The sequence below is a fragment of the Neomonachus schauinslandi genome, chromosome 12, assembly GCF_002201575.2.
Source record: "Neomonachus schauinslandi chromosome 12, ASM220157v2, whole genome shotgun sequence".
Classification (NCBI taxonomy): Eukaryota; Metazoa; Chordata; class Mammalia; order Carnivora; family Phocidae; genus Neomonachus; species Neomonachus schauinslandi.
The window spans coordinates 48,294,509-48,309,914 of NC_058414.1; the positions used below are offsets into that span (position 1 = coordinate 48,294,509).

Consider the following 15,406-nt stretch of genomic DNA (forward strand, 5'->3'; position numbering starts at 1 on the left):
ACTATTATCTCTCTATTTTGTGGGCTCATTTCTTTTAAAATTAAGTCAATATTTAGGATGTTTTATCAGATTATACAACAGGTCACCTAGGGTTATACTATGGAATGATCAACATAAAAACCTAAAAAAAGTAGTCAATGACTCTTTACTAGAATTTGAAAATTTGTTAGGCTGGTTTATATTGGATAGAACTGTATTTAATTCAGGTGATTAAACTCATTTCTTGTTTAGAGTATGTCCTTAGGCTGTTGGTTTTGGCTAGTCAGCTCCATCTGTCAGTCACTAATTTGAAAACTATTCGGTCTCACATTGAGGTCTTTCATCCATTTTGAGTTTATCTTTGTGTATGGAGCCAAAGACACAGATGTAGTGAAAAGAAGGGCCATATGCACCCCAACGTTCAGAGCAGCAAAGTCCGCAATAGCCAAACTGTGGAAAGAGCCCAGTTGCCCTTCAACAGACGAATGGATAAAGATGTGGTCCATATCTACAAATGGGATATTACTCAGCCATCAGAAAGGATGAATACCCAACTTTTACATCTACATGGATGTGACTGGAGGAGATTATGCTAATGAAATAAGTCAAGCAGAGAAAGTCAATTATCATATGGTTTCACTTATTTGTGGAACATAAGGAATAGCATGGAGGACATTAGGAGAAGGAAAAGGAATAATGAAGGGGGGGAAATCGGAGGGAGAGATGAACCATGAGAGACTATGGACTCTGAGAAACAAACTGAGGGTGTTAGAGGGGAGGGGGGATTGGTTAGCCCGGTAATGGGTATTAAGGAGGGCACGTACTGCATGGAGCACTAGGTGTTATACGAAAACAATGAAGCGTGGATCACTACATCAAAAACTAATGATGTATGGTGACTAACATAATAAAGTACAATAAAAAAAAAAGAAAACTATTTGGATGTTTCTGATCAACTCTGGTGTTTGTCATATAGAATATATGATAAACTCGAGTACTAAGGACTAGTTTTCATATCAAATAGATTGGGCCTCCATTTATTTAAGGAATTATAGTGTGGTTGGATAATGATTTCTAATAGAGAAGACTCAGACTTAAATATAGTACTGCTTCTCATGTACAGGAAACTAGGATGGCCATGGTAGTGGGTATTTTCTTTTCTAACTTAGTAACAAATTTATGTTCGTGGCAGACAACTTCTAAAAGAGACCCACTAAAAATTCCCCCACCTCTCAATATTCACAATCTCACATAATCCCCTCCTGAGTGTGGGTTGAATATACTGACTCACTTTGAAAGAAGACAATAGGACACAAGTGATGGGGTGTTACTTTTAAGATCAAGTTACAAAAAGACCATGCCTTCAATCCTGAATGCCATGTTGTGAGGCAGCTCTGTGGATAAACCCACATGGCAAGGGATTGAGGCCTGACCACAACTATTTGCATAAATTGGGAGCAGATCCATTTGCCCATGGATGATTCAGGTGAGCCTCCGCCTGAAGAGGACAGCTTGACTACAGTCAAATTAAAGACCCTGAACTGAAGCCAGCTGGCTGTGCTGTGCCTAGACTTATGTCTCACAAAAACTGTGAGACAGTGAATGTTTGTTATTTAAGGTCACTAAGTTGGGAATAATCGGTTATACAGAAAGCATAGTACAATATATAATATAATGTGCAAGTTAGTAATAGCAAGTTATGATCATTTATCCATTTGTTTATTTAGCATTCAATAAATCTCCCCCTGGTATCAAGACTGCACTAAGCTCTGGGAAGACTCCAGATTCCTCAGTTGAGGGATACTGAGATAAAACTCAAGTGTTTTGGAATTTTATTTGCTTCAGGGGTGAGATAGAGAATGGTTGAAAGATTACACCAGGTTTAGGGAACTAGGCAAAATATACAAATGTCAGAGGCTGAAACCTTAGCAGATGGAGGACAACTGCTTTAGACAAGAATTTGTGAAATGTTAAATACTACTAACATTTAAGTTTGAGGGTCTGAGGAACTTCTAAATGAATTTACAGATCTGAAACACAGGCTGGTGAATAATTAAACACAGGGCTAGAGAATGGTTTTATCTCTAGCAAGTAGATGATACGTGAAGCCATCAGCATGGTTATACAGAGTAAACCACTCACCTTTGTACAGAAACCTAAAAATTATGAACAGGATCCTATAAACAAAACTAAGAGGAAGCCACAAACAAAAAAAGGAGGTTCAGATAAATAAGACATTATAAAAATGGATGAGATTCCTTCTGGAATAAAGTATTAGACAAGAGGGTCAAGTACTGCAATAAATCAAGGTAAGGACTGATAAATGTCTGTGGATTGCCCAAAGGGTCACTGAGGACCTTGCTGAGAATAGTTCCTACACAAGGTAGGACTGGAAATCAGGCTACACTGAAATGAGAAATGAGAAGTTAAATTATTCTAAACAAGGCTGGCTTCAGGGTAACCTAAGAGGATTTTTTGTTTTGTTTAGTTTCAATTAATGGAAGGAACTTGAATATGCTGGGATGTTGATGGCAATGGGGGAAGAGGAGGGAGGGGAACCAGAGCTCAGAAGAAGAAACAGTCCTATTAAGAGTACAGCTACAGACATAGGATTCTTTGGAGGTTTGGTGCCAGGAAGATAGGAATGCTGCCATGTGGGAGTGAGTAATTATGCTCTGAAATTGGAGACAAGACCGTGTCTAACAATGGGGTTAAAGATAGTGGGACTGGACCAGCTTTTCTCAACTGAAGGAGGATTTTGCCCCATCCAGGCAACACTTACTAATAATCAGAGATGTTTTAGTTGTTACAACTAGGGGCATCTGGTGGGTATAGGCCAAGGATGCTGCTGAACAGTATACAACACAGAAGACAGGCTCTCACAACAAAGAGTTATCTAGCTCAAAATGCTAACACTGAAGTTAAGAAAACCTGGGTTCAGCATTTGAGCAAAGTGCAGGAGGTTTAAAATATTCAAGAGGAGGATGGGCGTTGATTATGCAATCGTAGTATATTTGCTTTAAAAATAAATAAATAAAATATTCTTTGCCCACTGGAGAATGGAGACCAGTATTTTTTAATGGCAACAATCTGCACTGCTGTGTAATTTTCTCCAGCAGTATGAAGTTTGAGTCAAGGCTTAGAGAAATGAAAAGTTAGACAAATACATGGAGTTTTAATGAAGGGGTGCATTTGAAGGACAAGGGAATTGAGGATAGCGGTAGAAGATTCATGATCCACTGAAGCCCTAAAACATGACATCTAAACTAAGCAAGGAAGGGTATAAAATAAAATGTAGCCAAAAGAAAAGGAGAAGATGGGGGACCTGGAGTTTCCTATAAAATTCAAATATGCACAGGAGTAATTTAGCAAAATATATGAAACGACAAAATGTTGTGGTCAGAGCTTAAGAAATAACCTTAGTATTTATTTTGTCAGCACAGTTAAGATGATGGCAATATGCAGACTGGACCCAATAGGTAGGTAGATGAAGGTCACTGGAAATGAAAAGGGTAAGGACCTGAGAGGCCAGAGTGATGAATAAATCACACAAGGCCAGTCAATGTACTACTGTGTGTATCCCTACATTCCATGTCATTTCATCATTCAACAGATACAGAAAAAGAAGCAATAAAAAGAGAATACTGTAATAATTGTTATCAAAGGGACTTCTTGCAGGGTCTAATACTAGAAAGATCCATAAAGGAATTAGTCACACAGAATACAACAGCTGGGTACTCAACAAAAGTATAAAAACCCAACTCTCTAAACTTAGGGTTGATTGATAGCCAGAGTTCCAGTAATATTCTTTCAGGGTCCCACCTCATTGACTTCTGCATTGACTGGAGAAAGAATAAATGAGATTACCCTAAGATAAAAGACTATTTTTGAGGCAAAAGGGTGCTTCAGTGGGTCAGACAGTGAAAAGTTATCAATAAATATTCTGCAAGATGCAGCAGTGAAACTGGGGAAAGGAATTTAGGAATAGATTCTCAATAGGTGAACTCGAGGTAGAAAGCAGACAGCGCAAGATGTGAAAATTTCCAAGGATGAAGGGGAAATGTCCAGAAAGTCAACGGATAGAAGCAATATCACAAAGTAGATTACAGTATAACCTTTCCACTGAAGAGACAGTGGATATGGTGGTCATTTTCTTTCAGCTTTGGGTTGTTGCTCCAAGTGCTACTGGTAGAATTTAATACACATCTGTCTCATCATCAAAAATTTAATTATTACAGTTTCATCTTCACCAAAAATTTACTACAAGTTAGACGCTTTCCAAAGTCAATCCTCTTAATAACTTCACAAAGTAGATGTTATTGACATTTTCAATTTAAGATAAGGAAATTAGGCAAAAAAGCTGCCATCTGAGCAGACAGTCCTAACAGAGCCCGTTCCCCTTCTAACTGCGCTATCATGATAAAATTAACTAAATAAACTTTTTCCTTCAGCTTTTAAGTAGAATTTGATTGTGTATATTGTTAAAAGGTCATCACATGTTCATCATAAGTCCTGATAGATGGTTATACATTTTAATAGAAATAGGGAAATGACTTAAAATTAAATAAAATCATTTTGTCAAACAAAACATTTCAAGACAAAAAGTTGTCAAAGAAGTAAATAATCCAAGTCGTTAGTGGTAAATGTTACAAATAATTCCTATGGACCTCCTCACACTTATTACTACTTCTTCCATTTCCTTAGCCCAATTAGGTATGAATTCAACTAAGAAGTTCATCAGCTCAAAAACAGGGAGTAAGTGGAACTCAACTCTTTGATGTCATGAAACTCAACCTTTGAATACTTACATTTAATTCATTTTTTAGTATTTCTTCAAGATAATGACCTACATGATTCTCATCTTCTTTTGTGTCCATAACTATGCAAATGTGTTGTGAAATTCTTTCTGAGATAAAAAAGAAAAAAAATACTAAGTTTCAAACAGAAAATGGAATAAAGTGCTAGTATGCTAAAATCGAGGCTTACCTGCTGTTCCTAACTGTCCAACTAGGAACCAGGAAGGTTTTACCTTCAGGCAGTGAAGTCACTTGGAATTCACACTGGTAAGTCCTTGACCCGTTACCACCCAAGTCAATAGTCATGTATTCAACACTGTATAGGTGGCTAACCAGAACGTGTGTAATCAACAGAAATAAGCGAGCTTAGGATACATTTGAAAAGGACTAACCGGAAGTGACAGCTCTTTGGCTTGACAATTCAATCCTCCTACATTTATTTGGAGTCTCCTAGAATCTGATAAAATCCCATCTCTCCTGCACATCCCCTCCTCAGGCTAGAAGAAATCTCCTGTGTGCAGCTCACTGTGCCACCTAGTGTCCCAGGTGAGTACAGCAGTTTCCTTGGCATTCCTCTCAATTTGGTCAATTCAATACAATTAAGTTCCCACCTGTTTAAGTGTTACCCCAAGTGAAAAGAGCTAAACCGATTTTCTTCAAATTTTTTAGACCTCTTTGACATGATCTGATTCAAAAACAGAAGCCATATGACCTAATAATGTTCACCTTTGTTAACCCTGGATGCACGCTCTCAAAAGATATGCCGTCCTCCTCTATAGTAGACAGATCTAAAATGCTAAGAAATAGCTATTTTGCTGCCAATTAAGAAGATGTTGCATGGTATTATATGAAGAATAAAGAAAAAAGGCAGAATTTTAAATGAGAAGCCTAAATCAAGTTAGTTTGATTAACATTTAACCCAGCTATTAAGGAGGGCACATATTGCATGGAGCACTGGATATTATACGCAAACAATGAATCATGGAACACTACATCAAAAACTAATGAGGTACTGTATGGTGATTAACATAACATAAAAAAAATAAAAATAAAAAACACATTTAACCCAGCTGCTTCTTACATGGACAGGTCTATATAATTCGGTGTGTATGAACATTGATATAGTGATAGTTTATCATTTTTCTAAGCAAAGCTGGGAACAACAGACCACTTAAAATATTAACAATATCGAAAAAAATAAAAGTAAAATAGGAACAATATCATCAATTAATAGTACTCCTATTACTAATCACCTCCCACTTATCAAGAATATTATATGGTGCTGGAGCTCTATGTTCTATTAGTACCAATCTTCATGATGACACCCTTTACAATTTTCTAAAACCATATAAGAGATTCCAGAAACATGACCTCACAGAAAGGAAATTTTTTCATGATCACTCTTGCCAAGGCTTTATCAACTTTATTAACATTTTCAAAGAAAAGCTTTTTGATTCTCTTGTATGTTTATTTTCTAGTTCTTGAATTTCTACTATCCAGTATTTTCTTCCTTCTACCCTCTTTAGACTTAGTTTGCTGTTTTCTTGAAAAAGATGCTTAAATTGTTTACTTCCAGCTTTTCCTTTATTCTTATACTTACATATAAAGCCTTAAATTTTCCTCTAATTCACAGCCTTAGCTTTATTTCAAACATTGTGATATTTTCGTTCAGTTTAAATTATTTCATTTTCATTTTAAAAGATTTCATTCACTTTCCTCTCATTTTAACATTTTGTAATATCTACTGTAATTTCTCATTTATTATTTTTCTTGAAGTTCTCATGAGTTACATAGCATATTTTTATTATTCTGTTTGTTCTACAACAAATTACCATAAATTTAGCAAACACCCACTAACTAGTCCCTAATTCTGTAGGCCAAACAAGAAAGACAAAACATGTATAGACATGATAAAGCAAAGGGGACAATATGTAAACAAGGGGTGAATTGGTTTATCTAGGTAAAAGACAGATGGAAGTTAAGTGTACTATTCTTTCATCTTTTGTTTCAAAGTATACTAAAATAAAAAATATTCTACCCCCCAAAACAAATAAGGTACAATAAAAAAAACATGAATATGTGTGTGTGTATCTACGTGTACATATGCACAGTAGGAGACCTTAAAACTCATCTTTTAAAAAATATTTTAACTACTGGATGTGGAGAATGTGTGAATCTTACTGTGGTAATCACTTCACAATATGTACATATTTCAAATCATCACACTGCATACCCTAAATCTGCATGATGTTATATGTCAATTATATCTCAATGAAGCTGGATAAAAAATAAATTCACCCCTCTATTTAGTGAAAATCAACTAAAAAAAAAACCTAAGAATCTAGATTCAAGGCAATGTAATAAATAAGGTGAATCTTTTATCATGGTCATTTCTATGCATCTGCCAATGTCTTGTAATTCCCAGTTATTTACTCCACAGTAGTCTATTCCAGACTTGCCATTTTCTTTATAGTGTCCATGTCCATACCGATATGTCCTTTCCCCTAGTATTATAAAATCCTCCACCTATCCAGTGTCATTCACAGTCTACACTAGATTGAATCTTCATCAGTTCCCAAATTCAACGGTTCTCAACACCGGTTGCCCGTCAGAATCAACCCCTGAATTGTGAGAAAGAAGTGTTGTTAGTCAATTGCCTTTGAGATTTCTAGTGTCAAACTACTTAAAAAACTCAAATCCACCCAATTCCTACTCTGATCTGCATGGATCACTGGAGTTCACAATTTAACCATTTCTTACCCAACATAAGGAAAAACATGCAATGTTGATCAATTACAGATACAAGGCAATTCTTGGGCATTCAATAATGTTCGTTAAATTATTAAGCCACATGAATTTTTTAAAATGCTACAGGAATCCAATCCAATAGCCAAAAATTTCTATAAATAGTACATTCATATTTTAACAATATTTTAATGTATGAAATATAGAGACTAAAAATCAATCTCTATGTAGAGCCGAACTTTCTACACAGAATTTATAAATCTAAAAGAAATGAAGGAAACATGGAATAAAGGACCCAACATTATGAGATTTTGATGAGGATTAAATGAGTTAATATACCCAAAGTTACATAGAGTGCCTGCTCCAAGTAAATCCCCAGTAAGTGTTCACATAATTGTTGTTGTTATGATCACATGGATTCAACAAAAAATACAATTTTTTTTTTTTGTCTACTGAAGATACGACCCATCTCTAACTTCAAATGTTCCCTGTAGTCTTATTTATTTCAGTGTTTCTTTAAAGAAAAAGGGAGAGGGGCACCTGGGTGGCTCAGTCCCTTACATGTGGGACTTTTCCTTTCCGCTCAGGTCATGATCTCAGGGTCCTGGGGTCTAGCCCCAAGTCCTCTGGCTCCCTGCCCAGTGGGGAGGCTGCTTCTCCCCCTCCCCCTGCCCCTCCCCGCCACCCCCTGCTCATGCTCATGCACGCACACAAGTTCAGGCTCTCTCTCTCAAATAGTAAAGTCTTTCTTAAAAACTCCATCTGTGGAATTTAAGAAACAACTCAGAGGTTCATAGGGGAAGAGAAGAAAAAATAAAACAATATGAAATCAGGAGGGAGACAAACCATAAGAGATTCTTAAGCATACGAAACAAACAGGGTTGCTAGAGGGGAGAGGGGTGAGGGGTGGGGTAACTGAGTGATGGACATTAAGGGGGGCACATGACATAATGAGCACTGGGTATTATATAAGACTGATGAATCACTGACCTCTACCTCTGAAACCAATAATGCGTTATATGGTAATTGAATTTAGATAAATTTTTAAAAATCCATCTCAACTTTGTCCCACTAATCCTTTCCAAGTTTTACTATTTCACCCAAAATGCAGTAATTATGTATAATAATGAAAAACATCTTGAGTAACAGTCCCATGTTTTCATCCCTGAACTTAAAACTAAAATGGATACCTTCTGATCATTCACGTATCAGTTTGCCCATGAGATCTAGGGTGAAGCATCTCATGTGCTTTTTTTTTTTTTATATGACAGAGAGAGACACAGCGAGAGAGGGAACACAAGCAGGGGGAATGGGAGAGGGAGAAGCAGGCTTCCCGCGGAGCAGGGAGCCCGATGCGGGGCTCGATCCCAGGACCCCGGGATCATGACCTAAGCCGAAGGCAGACGCTTAACCATCTGAGCCACCCAGGCACCCCCTCATGTGATTTCTACTAGTGATCCCACAAACATACACTGACAACCCTAACTGGGAGTGTCAATGTACTTAAATATCTTCACCAACGAAAGAGAACAGCAGTGACTATATTGGTGTGGAATATAGTCAGGTGGAAACCCAGAATGGGAAAGAATGTAGCTAGGGAAGAGCGCTCCGATAACTTGAACCTCCTCAGTTCCACCCTTATTCTAGTACCCCCAGCTGAGAGAGAAAAATATGTATAACAGGAGCCTTTAGAAATGTTAATCTGTTGTTCTATTAATAAACCACTTCTTAGAAATGTTTAGTGGTTAAAATAAATACAATAGCATGGGGGAGGGCCATAAAATCATTTTGCTTCCCAGAATCATAAAAACTCTACAAGAATCCAATCTTTCTTCTCTCCCCAATAAAGACCTAAAGATAAATTAGAAAAATACTGGAGTTAAATTCAGATCATACCTGAACTGTCAACTTTATTACTAATATTAACTTCTTAGTTTTAGTTGCTACACTGTTTTTTTTTTATACAATATCTTTTTTAAATCCTCCTAAAAGGATGGTTACGACACATGAAGTACTTTAATATCTAAACCTGTAGGGTAATTTCCCCCAAAAAATCTTTTTTAACACATAGTCTGATTTACACTGAATAACTCTATTTACATACAGCATCTAGGTATCACACAACTCAATGTGACTTAACAGAGAGAAAATTCTAATGGAACATGACCTGTAGTCTACAGATTAATATTAAAAAGCTGTAAGAATTAGTAAGCCCAAATTTTTTCAGTTAATGTCTCATCCCCATGTGTGAGAACTCTTAAAGGGTCAAGGTATATGTATAATTGCCAAGAGTAATTATGCCAAAAATACTGTACACTTTGATTTTACTTTATTGACTGTAATGATTAATTTTATATGTCAAATTGACTGAGCAATGGGGTGTTCAAATATCCAGTCAAACATAATTTGGGTGTTTCTGTGAGGGTATTTTTAGATGTGGTTTACATTTAAATTGGTAAACTAAGTGAAGCTGATTGCTCTCCCTAATGTGGATGGGCCACATCCAATCAGTTGAAGATTTGAATAGAACAAAGGTTTGACTTGCCAGGATTAAGAGAGGAACCTCCTGCTTACTGATCTTAGAACCAAAATATTGGCTCTTCCTGGTTCTACAGCAGCTTGCCAGCCTTACAGCTTAAACTGTGACACTGGCTTTGTAGAATTTGGACTTGCCAACCTCCATAATCTATAATCATATGAGCCAACTCATGTGTGTATGTGTATGTGTGTTTGTATATCCTGTTTGTTCTATTTCTTTAGAGAACCCTGACAAATACATTGGCAAATAATCCTAAGCATACTTCAACAGATAATTATTTCCAAGTCTTCATCACAGAATTCCCACCTCCTTTTGTTCTACAAAAGGCAATAAATGTATACCCACACCTTGGGCAACACAACTTACTCTTCAGCCAGATCATACCACTTACATTTCCCTAGATTTACCTTGATCTTTGGACTAAAGTACACGTTCCCCCTACCTGCAATGCCATTACATGTCATTGTCTAATTCTCCAAAAAGGTGCACCTGAAGGATCATCTGCTTTAATAACCATAGGCCAGTGTTTTAGATGTATTTGGGGGGCGGGGGAGCAGTGGGAGGGAAAAAAGAATAGGGAGGTAACAAACCAGGGAGACTTTTTTGAAATTACAGTATCCCCACATCTCCAAACCCACAATTCTGATACATAAAGATCTCTCTCTGAAACACATGTAAGCACACAGTCAGGATTCTCCTCATATCTAGGTATGAATCACTGTGTTACTGAATTTCAGTGGTCTGAAGGAAAGGCCTTTTAGTGTTGAGTTTCAGAAACAGAAATTTACATGTGCCTTGGCTCTAATAAGCCTATTCACAAAGCTGATGTTCAGGCAGTATACAGCAACAGAATCATGGGAAACATTATAGGCAGCAATCATTTCAGTAGTCAGTGCATTCATTCTGATTAATACGTACTCACGCCATACTAAGTAGTTTTAATATATTGTCTTTGCTTTTTACTACAGCAGAGACTTTTATACATTATTTCTCTCTATCATAACAAGTAGGAATTATTCTCCCCACTTTATAGATGGAGTCTATGAAGCTAGTAAATTGCCCAATATCACAGAGCCATGAAATTGTAAACTTTTAGCTCTAGAACTCAAATCTATGTGAAATTAGTATCCTAAAGGGTAAATTTTTCCTTTCACATTATTCTGCATTTTTGTTTTACTTTGATTAAAATTTTTACTTTGTATTTTATCATTTACTAGTTTTCCTCTCCCATAAAAATCACTAACTCCTAAACTCAGTAAACTAGAATTTACTAACTTTTAATTTCCCAACACCCCCATCACCCCCCACCCCCACCCCCCCAGATTTTAACACAGGGCACTAACAAGAAGGTACTGAACACTTAATAGTTTCCAGGCTCTATGCTAAGATCATGACTATGACACATGGTTATGGGCTGAATTTTGTCCCCTACCAAAGTCACTGTGGGAGTTCTAACCCTGAGTATCCTCAGAATGTGACTATATTTGTAGATGGGGACTTTAAGAGATATACTGAGGTTAAGATGAGGACAATTAGAGTGATCCCTAAGCCAGTATGACTGGTGTATTTATAAAAAGGCAAATACAACTAATAATGGAAAAATTATTGAAGTCAATCCCTGGGTAAAGCTTTTATAAAAAAATAAAGAGCAGAAAAACACTTCTAAAAATAATGAACGCATGCCAGAAAGATATGCCTACCAAACCAGTTAAAATTGCAATCTACTATTTTATAACAAGCCAAAAAAGAATAAGGCAATGAAACCAAACATTAAAGAACTATGTAATTTAGAATTTCAAAAGCTCATAAATTAAGGGGCAGCAGTCAGGGAAGAATTTAAAATAAAAGACTATTCTCGAAATGAGGATTATACAGTAATGATACAGGTACAAAATTAACAGATAATAATTTAAGATAAAAAGAAAAATAAAGAATATTTTTAAATTAAAAAAAAGAAGAAATAAAGATTCAATATAAGGCGACAAGTATTGAACTTGGGTAAAAATGGTCCAACATAAACATAATAGGAATCCATGAAGAAGAGAATACTGAAATTTTTTATACACACACACTCAAGCATATCACATATAAGTATCTCCAAACATTTACCAATAAAAACCAACACCAAGACATTTTCTAGTAAGGTTACTAGACTTTAAAAAACTCATTCCCTTGGTCACCTAGACAAAAAGAATAGAGATAATAGAGGTAATAAGATAATCAGAATTTATTCAATAAAACAAAGGAACATATTTAAGTTATTCAAGGAAAATATTATGAGCCAAGATTTTATATTCAGCAAAACTGACTTTCAAGTATAAAACATACAGTTAAAAACTTGAATGAAGAAAATTATTTTCCTGTGAATATTTCTTAAGGAACGTGCTAGAACTCAAGTCCTCAGACAACCAAAGACTAGAGAGACATATACAGAATGATTTAGGGACAGCATAAAAGTTACTTTCAGAACTATGACTAAATAAGGCCTAAAATTAACTGAATAGAGTATATAATTGGCAGTATAATCTGAAAATATACAGTATAAACAAGAAAATACAATAGGAGTGAATGAAATACGTAAAAAAAATTACATAACTCTTTTCAGAAATAGTCTTGGTTGAGAGTATGTATACTTTGAGATCTAGAGGGTACACTGTTGAATAAAATATCTGAATGATTATACAAATATTCTAATTCTGTTAATTCCACTATCTTTGAGAACCAGAATTCTCAATGGGGTAGAAGTAAAATACAATATTGAATTGGAATTATCAGTAAAAATTTATGAAGCATTTCATCTTTATGTAAACACACACACACACAAAAAGATACTTGGTAAGTTCAGAGGATGACAGAATGAATTCATTCAGTTGAATACTGGAAAAAGAAAATGAACATTTATCTTTCTGTAAGCCATACACTGGGTAGGTAAACTGTAGATGAGAAGTGTTTGTAAAAGCACCTCAATTAATACATGAAAACTAATTAATCAGATTAAAATGTCATGATTTTGCACACACCCGCCATGTATTAACAAATCTAGGCATTGAATATCAATGGCTGCTATCATCAGAAAATAAAAGATAGCCAGACACTTGATGTCTCCTAATTAAAAACTCACACCACCTCTAGTCTTACCAAAGAGATGAAACTAAATCTGATTCAGCTTCTAGAGCCAGCTGTCACTTTGTAGAAGACAAAAAAAATATATAGAAATATGCATAATTGGACCATGCAAGAATATATACTCATCAAAATTCAAAATAGGACAAAATCTACAGATCAAATAGGTTGGGTTCAGTAAGAGACAAAGTGCAAGCAAAATAAAAGGTTGGGGAACCCATAGAGTAAGTGAGATTTAACAGGTCATTAAAAAAAAAAAAAAACTAAACCATAGTGTCTAGAAATGTAAATCTGGGTGATAAAGCTCAGAAGAAATGAGGAAATTGCTGTAAAATCTTGATAGCTACTATTTTTTGAGGAGGGAGGTTTTAACTGCATAAAAATGCAAGAAAAAGCCTCTGCTGTGAGTGGCAAAGTTCTATTCTTGATCTGTGTGATATTACACAGATATTCACATTACCGTTTAAGCTACAGATCTGGTTTGGATTTCTGTTATCTGTGGTTGGACAGCAAAACGTTTTAAAAAATAAGTAGCAGTAAAAACTTTATGCAAGTACACTTGCATGTATATACAGAGTCCTTTCATCCATACTTCTATTCATTCAGAAAGTATCTTTAAATAAGATCAAGAGACAAGATAAAGGTCTTCAGTATATCACATAAGGATACCTAACAAACTATTAAAACAATAGGTAAAGTTTTAAACATTTAAATTAAGAGAAAAGCTAGGGGTGCCTAGCTGGCTCAGTCAGTAGAGCATCTGACTTTTGATCTCAGGGTCTTGTGTTCCAGGCCCCCTACTGGGTGTGGAGCCTACTTAAAAAAATAATAACTTTTTAAAAATAGTAAGTTAAGAGAAAAGCTCAAAGCATCAAGTAATAAGAGCATTTTTATTCACAAGGTGGTAAGCATTACAAATTCAAGTTACCATAGAGAGTCCTTTAGATTCTAGTTCATGAAAGCAATGTTACTAATAAATAAAAGATACTAGCACCCTTTCAGTAAAAACAATTGAGCCACAGAGTAACTCAGACAAACACTGGATGTTTTCTCACTGGGTAATTGACAAATATTATGTATAATATTACAATAAATGTACATTCTAACCAAAATCGTATGATACAGGCAAAATTATCATGTCCTTCTCACAGATACAGATTTAAATGATTTGCCTGGGATTAAGTTCAGCTAGCAAACTGAAGAGCCAAGATTCAAACCAGGCAATCTGGTCTAGAATTGAAAACCTCAAACACTCCATATGCTGATAGAACCTATCAGGAATATAGGTAATTTCCTAATTCAGGAGTTTTCCCACTTTTTTTTTTTTTTAACTGAAGCCACACAAGTCAAATGATAGTATCACATGTTCATGGAGTAAACAAGATTCTCTGCAGTTTCTAGCAAACTCTTCTCTTCCAATGCTAAGGCGTAAGAGGTTATAATAGAAAATGACATTACAGTGGGGGGAAATAGGAAGTCTTTTTTCATTGCTTTTAATTAAGTACCTGGCAAACCTGCAACACTTACTTTATTTCATTAATTAAAACTCTCATGTTTCCTCTGTATAACATCCCTGAAATCAAAACAGCATCTTAGAATTGCTACCATTCAGGGCCATATGAAGATACACTGATCTCTAACTTTCTCTGCATTGGTATGCACTACAATTACCTTTGTGTCATTTCCCGAACTTTAACACATTATAAATTCGTGTAACCACCACATCAGGACACAAAGCAGTTCAATCCCTCATGTCATCTTTGTAATCACCCTTGCTGCACGGTGGGAAAACTTTGATTTTTGCTGTTGTTTCTACAGTTCTGTCTCTTTAAGACTGCCACACACAGAATCACTCAAAATGTAACCCTATGAGAATATTATCCATCACTGGGTAGAATTCCTTTGAGATTTAAATTATTTTACATATTTACAGTCTGTATCTTTTCATTTTTCAGTTGCCTTCCATTATATGGATGTACCATGTTTTATCAATTCATCCAAAGGACAATATTTGTATTGCTAAATACTTCTGAAGGTTATGAACAGAACTGCTGTAAAACATTCATAGCTTTCTCATGTGGTTGTAAGGTTTCCTTTCTCTAGGGTAAATACACTGGACAAGGATGCTGGGTCATATGGTAAATGTACATTTCTCTCTTTAAGAACTGTTAAACAGTATTCCAGCTTGGCTGTACCATTTTACCTTAACACCAGCAGTGTATGA

At 35.6% G+C, this 15,406-nt stretch overlaps 1 protein-coding gene across 1 annotated transcript in view; it reads right to left on the bottom strand.

Moving 5' to 3' along the window:
- The window catches only part of CRPPA (CDP-L-ribitol pyrophosphorylase A), a 310,974-nt gene that overhangs the window by 161,089 nt on the left and 134,479 nt on the right, over window positions 1-15,406 (bottom strand). The window contains exon 6 of the mRNA XM_021689627.2: window positions 4,788-4,885. Coding sequence (XP_021545302.1) covers window positions 4,788-4,885 — 98 coding nt within the window. The remainder of the gene's footprint in view (window positions 1-4,787; window positions 4,886-15,406) is intronic.